General features: G+C 43.4%; 1 protein-coding gene across 1 annotated transcript; it reads right to left on the bottom strand.

Moving 5' to 3' along the window:
* Positions 1–4789: 4789 nt before the first annotated feature.
* grid1b (glutamate receptor, ionotropic, delta 1b) lies at positions 4790–12703 on the bottom strand. The gene is made up of 2 exons (XM_083556314.1): positions 12308–12703; positions 4790–6541 (listed from the first exon to the last, which is right to left on the bottom strand). The coding sequence occupies exons 1-2, from the start codon at positions 12387–12389 to the stop codon at positions 6378–6380; spliced, it is 246 nt and encodes an 81-aa protein (XP_083412440.1). The 5' UTR covers positions 12390–12703; the 3' UTR covers positions 4790–6377.
* Between the last annotated feature and the right edge of the window lie 85 nt (positions 12704–12788).

Here is a 12788-nt window from a genome sequence, read left to right as displayed (position 1 = left end):
CGAATTTAAATATTATAAAGAATACAGAACTAAAGAACACCCACTACATACCTGCAAATAAATAAATAAATAAATAAATAAAAGTACACATGAGTATCTGGTTGTACTACAGGCGAAGTTTTGGCGTATTTCCGCTATTTTGAGACTTTGTTCTTGTGAATCCTGAGACTTGGTGAATGAGGATGATGTATAATCTGTTTCTCTTCACACCGGCGGCTCTGAGCGGCGTTTCAGGTTATTTTTAGCCGCAGGGGTGATAAAGAAAAGCCTTTGTGCAGTGCAGGAGCTTCAGACAGACACCAACCTGCTGACATTTAAACACGTTGTCCTGCAAAATGGCTGCCATGTATCAGAGAGAGAGAGAGAGAGAGAGAGAGGAAAGAGAGTGAGTGAGAAAGAGAGAGAGAGAGAGAGAGAGAGAGAGAGAGACTGTGTGAGAAAGAGAGAGAGGGGGGGGGAGAGGGGAGAGAGAGAGAGGAAAGAGAGAGAGAGAGAGAGAGAGAGAGAGAGAGAGAGTTTTTTCCAGCGTGAGCTTTGAGAGAGACTGTGTGAGAAAGAGAGAGAGAGAGAGAGAGAGAGAGTTTTTTCCAGCGTGAGCTTTGAGAGAGACTGTGTGAGAGAGAGACTGTGTGAGACTGAGTTTTTTCCAGCGTGAGCGTGGTGGATTTTACACTCAGTCTCACTAAAGTTGGTTCTTCTCCTTCTGATCTTGATGTAAAGGCTGAAGTTGTAAAAGTGTTGAGTAACGCCGGTGTGATTGATGTGACATTTACAGGAGCTGAGCATCAGTGAACGCGATGCCGGTCTGTCAGCTGACCTTTCAGGTAGAAATGCATTTGATAAATATTTAAAAATAAGATCTACATGTACTTTCACTCCGAGCTCAGCTACAGAGATGTGAAACAGCTTTACACGTGTGACGTCACATGGACAACGTGTGGACTAGATGTTTCAACATTACTGTGGGCTTCTTCTTTAACTTCTCAATCCACATTCAGCTACAAGTGTGTAGGTAAAGTCAGGTGGTGATGTGAGGAGGTCTGGGGTGCAGTCAGCTTTCACATGCATTTTGAAATATTCTCAGAGGGATTCGAGCTCTGGAGCAGGAGATCTGATACAATTGTGTGCCTCCAACCACAGACATCAGGTGTCCCAATACTTTTGCCTGTGGAGCGTATGATTGTTCCACCTTGTGTGCGAGCTCTGGTTTTATCTCCTGCTGCTCGTTTCTCCACACTGTTGAGTAAATATATACATGTTCCTCTTGTACTACAGAGACTTTACTTTTTTTTTTTTTTTTTTAAATAAGCTGTTACCATGGAAACCACAGCTGTTAGAATGAGTGCAGTGAAGTTTATCTGAAATTGAATTCGACCAATCAGAAGCAACGATTCCCAGCTCTGTGTCAAAGATTGATGTAATAATCCTGATCTGCAAGAGTCAAACCTCCAACCCTCACTGATGTTCTCACACAATCACATTCCTTCTCTCCTCCTTAGCTTCTCTTCATCTCCTCATCATCTACATCTTCCCTCCTCTGCCATCGCTCCTTTTCTTATTTTGATCTCATCTATTTCTCATCTCCACTCCACCTCATCTCCTTTTCATCTCCTCCTCATCTGGTAGCGGATACAGATACGTAGCAGTGACAGATAGAGATGTGGATACGGATATGGTAGAACACACACATACAGTAGTGGATACAGATCTGGTAGCGGATACAGATCCGGTAGCGGATACAGATCTGGTAGCGGATACAGATACGTAGCAGTGACAGATAGAGATGTGGATACAGATATGGTAGAACACACACATACAGTAGTGGATACAGATCTGGTAGCGGATACAGATCCGGTAGCGGATACAGATCTGGTAGCGGATACAGATACGTAGCAGTGACAGATAGAGATGTGGATACGGATATGGTAGAACACACACATACAGTAGTGGATACAGATCTGGTAGCGGATACAGATCCGGTAGCGGATACAGATCTGGTAGCGGATACAGATACGTAGCAGTGACAGATAGAGATGTGGATACAGATATGGTAGAACACACACATACAGTAGTGGATACAGATCTGGTAGCGGATACAGATCTGGTAGCGGATACAGATCCGGTAGCGGATACAGATCCGGTAGCGGATACAGATACGTAGCAGTGACAGATAGAGATGTGGATACGGATATGGTAGAACACACACATACAGTAGTGGATACAGATCTGGTAGCGGATACAGATCTGGTAGCGGATACAGATCTGGTAAGTGGATACAGATCTGGTAGCGGATACAGATCCGGTAGCGGATACAGATCTGGTAAGTGGATACAGATCTGGTAGCGGATACAGATCCGGTAGCGGATACAGATCTGGTAGCGGATTCAGATACGTAGCAGTGACAGATAGAGATGTGGATACGGATATGGTAGCTGTAAGGGAGAAACATAACTGAAAGATGGTAATGTACTAAAAAAATCTCTTCATTACCCAAATAAAGTTTGTGTTTGTGAAACTGGCCGCATTCTGCAGGAGAAAATCTACTGATTGATGAGGAAGTAAAACGTATTGATCATTCGTAATAAAAGTGAAAAAAAAAGTCTGAACTCACACAGGGCACAAAGGAGAGAGCGAGCAGGACTGGAGCAATGCATCATGGGTAGCGAAAGAGAAACAAAGCATCATTTCAAAACGCGAGGAAAGAATGGATTTTTAGATAAAAGATGATGCAGCAGAAATTCAATCACAAAGTTTTCCAAAGTTTCTGAAAATCATCTACAAATGTAAAGGTTTGGATCGAAGCGTAACCAGATGTTCATCACATTCCTCCTAAATCTATTTTTAAAACGAATGTTCCATCTCTGTTTTTCTCTCTCTTTCTCACGTCCATCATTCAGCTCATGATTCAGAACCAATTTTAATCAGCAGCCACGTCGGACACGTCGAGCTCCAAAAAGGAGGTCATGAATTAATTACCCCGACGGCTCGCAGTGTGAAGTGATGCATGAAGCTGCTGCGTGTGTGCGCGCACACACACACACACACACACACACACACACACACACCACGAGGCGGTTCAAACCACAGCAGCCTCATAAAGATCAGTGATGCTTTCTCGCCGTGATGAACTGTCCTCCATTGTTTCCATTTTTCTGAAGTGGAAGGAGAAAGCCGAGCCTCTCGCTGTGTGAGTGATCTCCAGCGCCGGCCTGTTAGACGATCACACTCTCAAAATCTGATCAATCTCCCAAAAAATCAGACATCCAGCTGCCACAGCATCAGTGCAGAGCAGCGCTGCACATCAACACGCAAAAGCTTTTCATCACGCTTCGTTTTTCTCCTCTTCATGAATTAGGAGACTTTAGGAGAGAGAGAGAGAGAGAGAGAGAGAGAGAGAGAGAGAGAGAGAGAGAGAGAGAGAGAGAGAGAGAGAGAGAGAGTTTGGTGTTTAATTAAGAATAAGAAAAACAAAAAAATAGAATAAGAAATCTGTTTGCTGAAGAAGGAAAGAGGGTGGAGCAGAAGGATGGTGCATGAGAAGGAGAATGGAAGGTGGAGAAGGAGGGAGAAGGATGGAGCAGGAGGATGAAGGAGAGATGATTAATAATGAGTGGCCTCAGATACGGTATCTGCTACACATACGGTAAAGGCCTCAGATACGGTAGCTGCTACACATACGGTAAAGACCTCAGATACGGTATCTGCTACACATACGGTAAAGGCCTCAGATACGGTATCTGCTACACATACGGTAAAGGCCTCAGATACGGTAGCTGCTACACATACGGTAAAGGCCTCAGATACGGTAGCTGCCACACATACGGTAAAGGCCTCAGATACGGTAGCTGCTACACATACGGTAATGGCCTCAGATACGGTAGCTGCTACACATACGGTAAAGGCCTCAGATACGGTAGCTGCTACACATACGGTAAAGGCCTCAGATACGGTAGCTGCTACACATACGGTAAAGGCCTCAGATACGGTAGCTGCCACACATACGGTAAAGGCCTCAGATACGGTAGCTGCTACACATACGGTAATGGCCTCAGATACGGTAGCTGCTACACATACGGTAAAGGCCTCAGATACGGTAGCTGCTACACATACGGTAATTGCCTCAGATACGGTAGCTGCTACACATACGGTAAAGGCCTCAGATACGGTAACTGCTACAGATAAGGTAGCAGTTACCAATATGGCAAGCAAATGCAGATATGGTAATTGCTTCATTTATGATATCAGCTTTAAATATGGTAACAGCTACAGATACGGTAGTGGATTCAGATATCAGCTTCATAAACGGTGTAAGCAACAGATTTGGCAGCAGTTTCCTCAAATTGTTGATTCCTGAAGCCGGCAGGATTTAAACACTGCATCATGGGTAGCTTATAAAAAATAGAAATAGAGAAAAATAAAAATTCAGGCGTGTCTGTGAGCAACCTGAGGTGATCCATGAAGATCCTTGTGTCCATAGTAAATATTTACTAAGGGTTTTTTTTATTTATTGAAAGGAGTCTCCAGTTTTAGAGGTGAAGATGTATATTTATGATCTCTGACATCTTTAGGACTTCATTTGTGGGTTTGAGGGAAAAAAAAGTGAGACTGGTGAGAGAATAACTCACTTTCAGTGTTATTGTGTTGTATAATGTTACTGAATTAAAAAAAGAAAAAAGGGGGAAAAAAAGAACAGTTCTGAAGTAAACGTGTGCTACCCCTGGAGATGAAAAGTGTGTGAGCACAGTGAAGCTCTGTGACACATCAAAAGAGTGCTTATACCAACACACACACACACACACACACACACACACACAGCTGAAGTCACACTGCAGGTGTCAGTGGGTTTAACAGCCAAGAAAAGAGAAAAGGAAGCGAAGTGTTTGAGTGAAAAGGCATCGCGTTACATCACAGGTAAGATCTGCTCATGAGGAGCACGCCTCACTGAAATTATCTCCATCATTACACCCCGACAAGCATCCACTCACATCCATGTAGCTCATCATATCTAGAATGATAAAATTTGTGCATAGAGAGATAGAGAGAGAGAGAGAGAGAGAGAGAGAGAGAGAGAGAGAGAGAGAGAGAGAGAGAAGAGCAGATATAACTCCAGGGTCATGAGCTAATGAGCAGAGCCGAGATCCTGATCGCCAAGGAACATCGCTGTTCAGACTCCTGAGCAACAAGTTCACTACATCACAATCATAATAAATTACCTCATTATTATAGTACAGAAAAAGTGTGTGTGTGTGTGTGTGTGTGTGTGTTTGGGGGCCACAACACGTCTGTAGAACAGTAGAGCAGAGTGATCACATGACAGAGACTCAGTCTCTTATTATCTCTTAAACAATTGAGGATTGTATGAAGAAGATCCAACACGTGTATTAGTTCCAATAAATGTACTGCGTAAACACTGCTCACGTGTCAAACGTGTCGACCGCTCTCTTCTTTTTTTGTATGCGGTAGTGTTTTCGATACCGCTTCTGATGACCTTGATTTGTCATTGATGGTTTTTGTACAGAACACTCTTTTGTGTTCCACAAGAAAGGACTAAAGGACAGATCTGTTTAAGGGCAAAAACATAAAGAAAACCAAAAAAAGAAAATCGATAAATCTGGTCTTTATTTCCGCGGAATGCCGATAAGCCCAGCTGTCAATGTACAAAGAAATGTAATCGCTCCCACCATCATCATCATCATCATCATCATCATCAATCTCCATGTCATCAGCTGTTAGAGCATTCATACAGCACAGTTCTTCTTCCAGACGTTTCCACCATGATAAAGACTAAAGCGCCGCTGCAATTACGAGGAAAATCGCTATCGAGAAAATCTTTATTCCAACCCAGACTTCTGTCCATACGCTAAAGCGCAATAACAGCCGTCTGTCAAATCCGTCGCCCAGATACAGCAAAACCTCCAGCTAGAAAACGTACATTTCCTATTGAAAGATCAGTGAAGCTTCTGAATATTAATCTTCATAATGATCATGTGATCTTTCAATCAGATTTATCTTCCAAGTTTTCACTTTTGGGTAAAGCACTTTCATGTTAACACCAGCGTCAGCGCTAGCTAGCCAAGAAAAAGTCTGCAGAGGTTCACTGTGCTGCTCCAACGCCACTGTTCCTGTTCCTAGCAATAAAAACATCTTCAACGCCTCAAAGAAAAACACCAGCAGCTTCTTCAGAACGACTACCTACATCACCACACTATTCCTAATCTCCTGAACACCAAGAGCTGTGAAAGAAAGCGCTAAGCACTTAGCCTAGCACTAATCCAATAGCTAACCCTAATCTGTCTAATTAAATCTTTATAGCGCTCAAAACCTGTTTGATGGACAACGCCAGCAGTCACCAAATCCATAAAGCCAAGAATAACAATTCACTTACCTTCCTGCACCGCCTGGAAGGGGTTGTTAGGCTCGATAAATTTTATGGAGTGTGTGATTTTCTCGCTCTGCAAAATGTCATCATTGAGGCTGAGGTCTGAGATGGCCAGCTGGAAGACCTCGTCATCCCTCGCTGCATTCTCCTCAAAGATGGCGCCTTCAGGGAGCAAGAGGAAGAGAGAGCATTTTATTTATTCACTATTTGCCAGGTCACAGTTAAAAACCAAGCCAATCAATTTTTCCCTCCGTTGAGGACAGAGATGGAGCCCAGACAGAAGTTTAATACCTGTACAATAAATAATGAGAAATATGGAACTTGTTCGATCAGGAACTGAAGCTGAACCTCACCACCTCCAAAGTCTCCTAATAACACCCCTGCAGAAGGTGCTACATCACAATCATCTTCTCTGCTCTCATTACAGCATCCCTGGGTCGCTGCAGCTGTGTGTGTGTTCTCCTCATGACTGTGTGTGTTCAAAATGGGAGCTCAAGATTCCTCAGACCCACCAGAACACAATGTTTTACTGGAGTGGTCCCTACTACAGATGCATACATCCTGCCAGCGTCCCAACGCATCATCAGAAAATGTAAATGCTGCAGAAAAACGTGTTAAATGAAGGCGTTTTCAGGGTCGATGTAGTTGTTGAACACCTTACAGCTGTTTTGCAGAAATGAACACAAAGCCTCGAAAGCTTAAGACTAGATTCCTACAGGTCTCCCAAATGTTGTTGATTATTTATAAACCCTCTGTGGTTGTGATTTGTTTGTTCATTTAGTTTTTCGTGGTGTTTGTGTGTTCCAGTGTTTATTTGTGTGTCTGTGTACACAGCACAATAGCAGAGCAGAAAATCCACAACTCAAAAGAAAAACAAGATCTTCTCAGGACCTCAAAGAATTACAAGCAAAATCTTTCACTGGAACTCTGGCACACTTACTTCAAAACAAAGTCTTCACAGAACAAAGCAAAACACAAAAACAAACATACACAGAAAATTCAGTAAAAGGCCTGACACATAAGAACCCAATCACAGGAACCAGACCACACAACTTTAAATGATCAATCAACAAACAGGCACAAAGGAGGAACTTATATACACACAGGCTAACAGGTCTCAGGTGGACACAATAGGAAACTAATGAGGGAACCAGGGACAAAAAGGTGACATCTAGTGGGGAAAACAGGGAAAATACAAGGAAAGAAAAACAACAAAAAAAAAGATAGAAAGCAAGAAGGATCCTTTAGATCCTGGCAAAGGCTGTTAGAAACTGGAGGAAACTCTAACAGGAAGAGCCAGACCCAAAGCCACAACACCATCAAGAAGTCAACAGCATACATGATGGGTGGCTCTCAGGACAACAGCTTCAAGCACAGCGTAACACTGGCCAACGTAATCAAGTCTGAGTTAGAACTGTGAAGAGAAGACTTTCAGCTGCAGGTCTGACAGGTCGAGTGGCCGTGAGAAAAGAACATTTTTAAGATGGAAAAAAAAAAGAAAAGGGGGCTTGTCTGGGCCAGAAAGCACCACCAGTGGACCACATAAGACTAGAAGAAGGTCTTGTGGATCAATGAACCAAAGATTGAAATGATTGTGTTTTTGTACACCATCTAGCAGGAGAAAAGATGGTTCCTCAGTGTGTGTTCCTCAGTGTGTGTCACCCCGAACCCTGAAGCACACAAATGTACAGCACCGTACAAGACCCTCTGGTATACAAATAGTTGATCAGGAATTCATCCTACAGCAAGATAAAGACCCAGAACACACCTCCAGGCTGTCAGAACTACTGTAGCAGAAAAGAACAAGACCGTGGGCTTCAAACCGTGGACTGGACACAGTATGCAGACTTAAACCTGATGGAGCTGGTTTGGGATTAACTGGACAGAAGGGTAAAAGCAAAGCAGCTTAAAAGTGCAACACATTAGTGGGAACATCTGCACCAGTGTGGAGAAGAACTTTCTAAACAAAATGTATTTTTCTGTAGAAAGAACAACATGTGTGTGTTTGACTGCTTTGAGGAATTAAATGTTTAGATACAATTTTCTTCAACAAAATGATTCAAGATTTTCTTTTTATTATTGTTTAACAAAATTCAAGTAAAAAAAATGGAAATGGAGGTGATTTTTGCCAGTAGTGTATGAGAACTCTCTTAAACATCCAGAATACCCTTACCACACACACACACACACACACACACACACACACACAACGGACACAGCTAGGGAGTAGGACTTAAGAAGACCCAAACCTGTTCCAGCATAACAATGCCCTTAAGCACAAAGTCAGCTCCATGAACATCTGCTTTCCATGGGTTGAAGTGAAAGATCTCCTGCTATGGAGCTTCAACCCTATTGAACACCTTTAGGCCGAATGTAAACGCTGACTGCACCCCAGGAACCTCCTCACCTTCTCACCTACATTAGTACCTGACATTACTAACACCCTTATAGCTTAATGAATCTCCACAACATCTAGTAGAACATCTTCCCAGAAGCTCATTATAATAGCAGATGAAAAGTAAATGGGATGTCCAAAAAGCACAAAGCAATTTTATGGTCAGATGTCTACAAACTTTTGACCATGTGTGTTACACATTAGAATGTAAAGGAGTAAATGCGTCCCCAAATGAATACACAATGCTGAAGCTGAAGATACTTTATCACAAATATAAAGTCATGTCACACGAGCGAAGGTCAGAATAGCGGCTCTTTAAATATTAATGAATATTTGCATGAAGGTCTATCACTTCTATTTGTTTATGGATTTTTGGTACAGGACCATGGATAGCAACCACACACAGGTAGTGAAAAACTGAATATAAAATATGAATGTGTGCAAACTCATCAGTCTGAACGTGGACTGTGTAATAATAATGAATGTTAAATATATCTCCTCATTTGTAGAATTCAGATGTTTGTTCCTCAGGGTGGAGTGGAGAGCAGTCCCCTCTCACCAGTTATCCAGGTGGCCGATATGCTGGGTTGATGTATAACCGCAGCGTTAAGCTTATTTAGTGGGAATGGATGCGTCGCATCTGCTCATTCTACTCTCCCAATTACAGGGTTCGGAAAGCTGAGGCCTGGGTGAGAAATCACAGCATCCTCCTCTCCAATCGCTTTCTGTCAGAGTCTCCTCGTTGGGGACGGCACTGTTTTTCCTTCCTCAGGTTTCTATAGCAGCATGACAACCTGAGCAGGAGGCAGAGGGGAGACGATAGGTGGAGGGCGTAGAAGACGGAGTGGAGACAGGAGGCGGAGCAGACACGGGCGAGGTCACGTTTCCGGTTTTTGAGTTTTGAACTAAAACGACTTTAATACATATACTGACATTATACCTATATGGAGATGGAGGTAGCAGAGCTGAAGATGTTGAGATGTTCATTGAGTAAAAGACAGGAGGTGGAGCTGGAGGTAGCAGAGCTGAAGATGTTGAGATGTTCATTGGGAGTGATGACGATGGACAGGATTAAAAATGAGTTTATTAGAGGGACAGCACATGTAGGACGTTTTGGAGACAAGGTGAGGGAGGTGAGATTGAGATGGTTTGGACATGTGCAGAGGAGGGACATGGGGTATATTAGTAGGAGAATGCTGAGGATGGAGACACCAGGAAGGAGGAAAAGAGGAAGAACAAGGAGGAGGTTCATGGATGTGGTGAGGGAAGACATGCAGGTAGTTGGTGTAAAAGAGGCAGATGTAGAGGACAGGGGGGGGTGGAGACGGATGATCTTCTGTGGTGCCCCCTAATGGGAGAAGCCAAAAGAAGAAGAAGAAAATACTATATATACCTGAAACTTCCCTAAAAAAGAAAGAGCAAAGTATGCCCAATTCTACCCCAAACCTAGAGGACAGGGGGGTCTGGAGACGGATGATCCATTGTGGCGCCCCCTAATGGGAGAAGTTGAAAGAAGAAGAAATACCTATAGCAATTCTGTTGCAGTGATCTTCACTGATGCACCCCTGCATATGGGTTTATTTCACATTATAGTCAATATGTAACACAATTTAATCAACTAAAAATGATCATCAGCATCATCCACAAGTGTGTCACTAATTTTCTTCTCCTGACCTAAAAAACTGCTGATGTTTGACGTTTGACACGAGCTCCATCATCGGCTTGAACCATACAGCAATCACTGACCCTCAGATTCGGTGCGGTTTTCTCTCGGAAAGTCTCAGCAGGAGTCGAAAGACGCAGCAGGAGTGAGGAACAAGCATAATCCTTCAGAATTCAAGTCAAGAATCTGGAACTGATGTAGAATCTCAGGAAAACTTGGAGAAGAGTTTACATGAAGAAACCGCTCAGGAATTACAAGGAAACAGGTGAACACAATAGAGTAACAAATCAGGACTGGAACATGTGGAAATGTAAAAACATTCATTCATGACAAGGATTTTATTTGAACCGAGACCTCCAGCTCTGTGGTTGGTCCCAAAGCTGCATCTAGAATTATTTTTAAGAACTATTTTTAGTTCTCTGATGGGATTAGGGGTGTGTGTGGAACATCGCCAGAAGTTCAGCCATTTTCTAATTGTGTTCAGCGTGAGATAGAAATCACAAACCTCCATTATGAAAGAGTTTGTGGTCATAAGTCAAACTGAAACTGATTTGATCGCACATTTGACTTGTTTCGTTTTACACCTTATATTCCAGTTTAAAGATCTAACCTGTACCTCAGAGTCCATGGAATTTATGCTGAAGTTAAAAGGGTCTGACGGTGTAAGAAATGAGAACCCTTTTGATTCAGAGGAAAGGTATAAGGGTCGTAAATAAACTTGTGGAGCAGGTGATGGAAAACCACACAATCGTTTCTTCTTCCGAAACGAAGCCTGTAGGCCAAATGTAATTCCCACTGCGCTCTTTCCCAATAAGAACTTCCAGCTAATCACTTCCTTCACCTTACCTTATAGTGAGAGTGTTTACATGCTTACAGCAACATGTGGATACATCTGCACCATGAACGACTCTTCTGAGACACCACAGAGGAGAAGAGAAGAACCGCAGAGCTTTACATCTCATATGAGGAAATTTACAGCAGGCCTTCAATCCTGAAAATCACAAATCAACATGCGTACAGAATGTGTGTGTGTGTGTGTGTGTGTGTGTGTGTGTGTGTGTGTGTGTGTGTGTGTGTGTGTGTGTGTGTGTGTGTGTGTGTGTGTGTGATCAAATCCAGCTTCAGTGTATGATCTGTTGAATAGTGAAAGGACAAAAGGACAGAGTCTCTCTCTCTCTCTCTCTCTCTCTATCTCTCTCCTTCTCGCTATCTCTCTTTCTCCAGCCCAGGAAGTATGGACGGATTGGACACTCTGCAGGATTTTATCCGATCTATTTTTATATAAAAAACACATTTACAGTCACTTCTTCTCATTTTAGTCACAGATCCACAGATCCACTGATCCACAGATCCACAGATCCACAGATCCACTGATCCACAGATCCACAGATCCACCAGCCTTTCTTAAAATTTCTCTCACGTTGCATACAAAGTTAAAGCTTCTAGCTTGAAAAGAGGAGGAGGGGGTCAGTTCTCAGCCCTCCCACACACACGCGCGCGCACACGCAAACGCTCGCGCGCACAAACACACACACACACACACACACACAAACTCTCTCTTCAGGTCTAGCCAGATCCGAGATCCTTTTCTTTTTTGCTCCAACTTCATTGCGCGCGCATTAATTATACATTCTGCTCTCCCTCTCTCTCTCTCTCCCTTTATTTTCCCTCTCTCTTTTTTCTGCACCTCATCATCCTCATCCTCCTAATCCTCATCATCCTCATCCTCATTTTCCCAGACGCACTTTTCACGCATCAGACCCTCCGCTTTCTGCGCGAGCGCTAATTGCCCCAGCCCCATGTCTGATCTTGTATCTGATGCAGGACCTGTCGGATGGCAGTTCTGTATCTGATCGCACGAGCTCCTTACCGATGTGGATGATGGAGTCGGCTCGCGCGCCGTCGCACCGCAGCATCCCGAACGCGACGCAGATCACCAGCAGCACTTCCATTTCCTCCGCGCATCCACGCCGCCTCGTGCGCTTCCTCCTCCCTCGCGCGCGCGCTCGCTCTCTCGCTCGGTGTATATATAAAGGCTGTGTTTTGTTAATTGTTTTTTTAATAAATATATATATATATATATATATATATATATATTATATATATAATCCTCCAGGTGTCGGTGCGCGCGGATTACACACCCAAAATATCAAGAAAATCATTAAAAAGAAATAAAATAAAAACTGTACTGCGCGCGATCCGGGGTCCTGTTCACCGCAGGTCTCGCGCCGAATCTGAGAGGCAGAACGAGCTGCAAACGGAGAAGGAGGAGGAAGAGGAGGGCTGAATCACGCTCTCTCTCTCTCTCTCTCTCTCTCTCTCTCTCTCTCTCTCTCTCTCTTGCTCCCGCC

This window comes from Silurus aristotelis, assembly GCF_946808225.1.
Source record: "Silurus aristotelis genome assembly, chromosome: 12".
In the NCBI taxonomy this organism is placed as follows: Eukaryota; Metazoa; Chordata; class Actinopteri; order Siluriformes; family Siluridae; genus Silurus; species Silurus aristotelis.
Note: the sequence above shows the minus strand (reverse complement) of the source record. Positions and strands in the feature narration are given on the sequence as shown.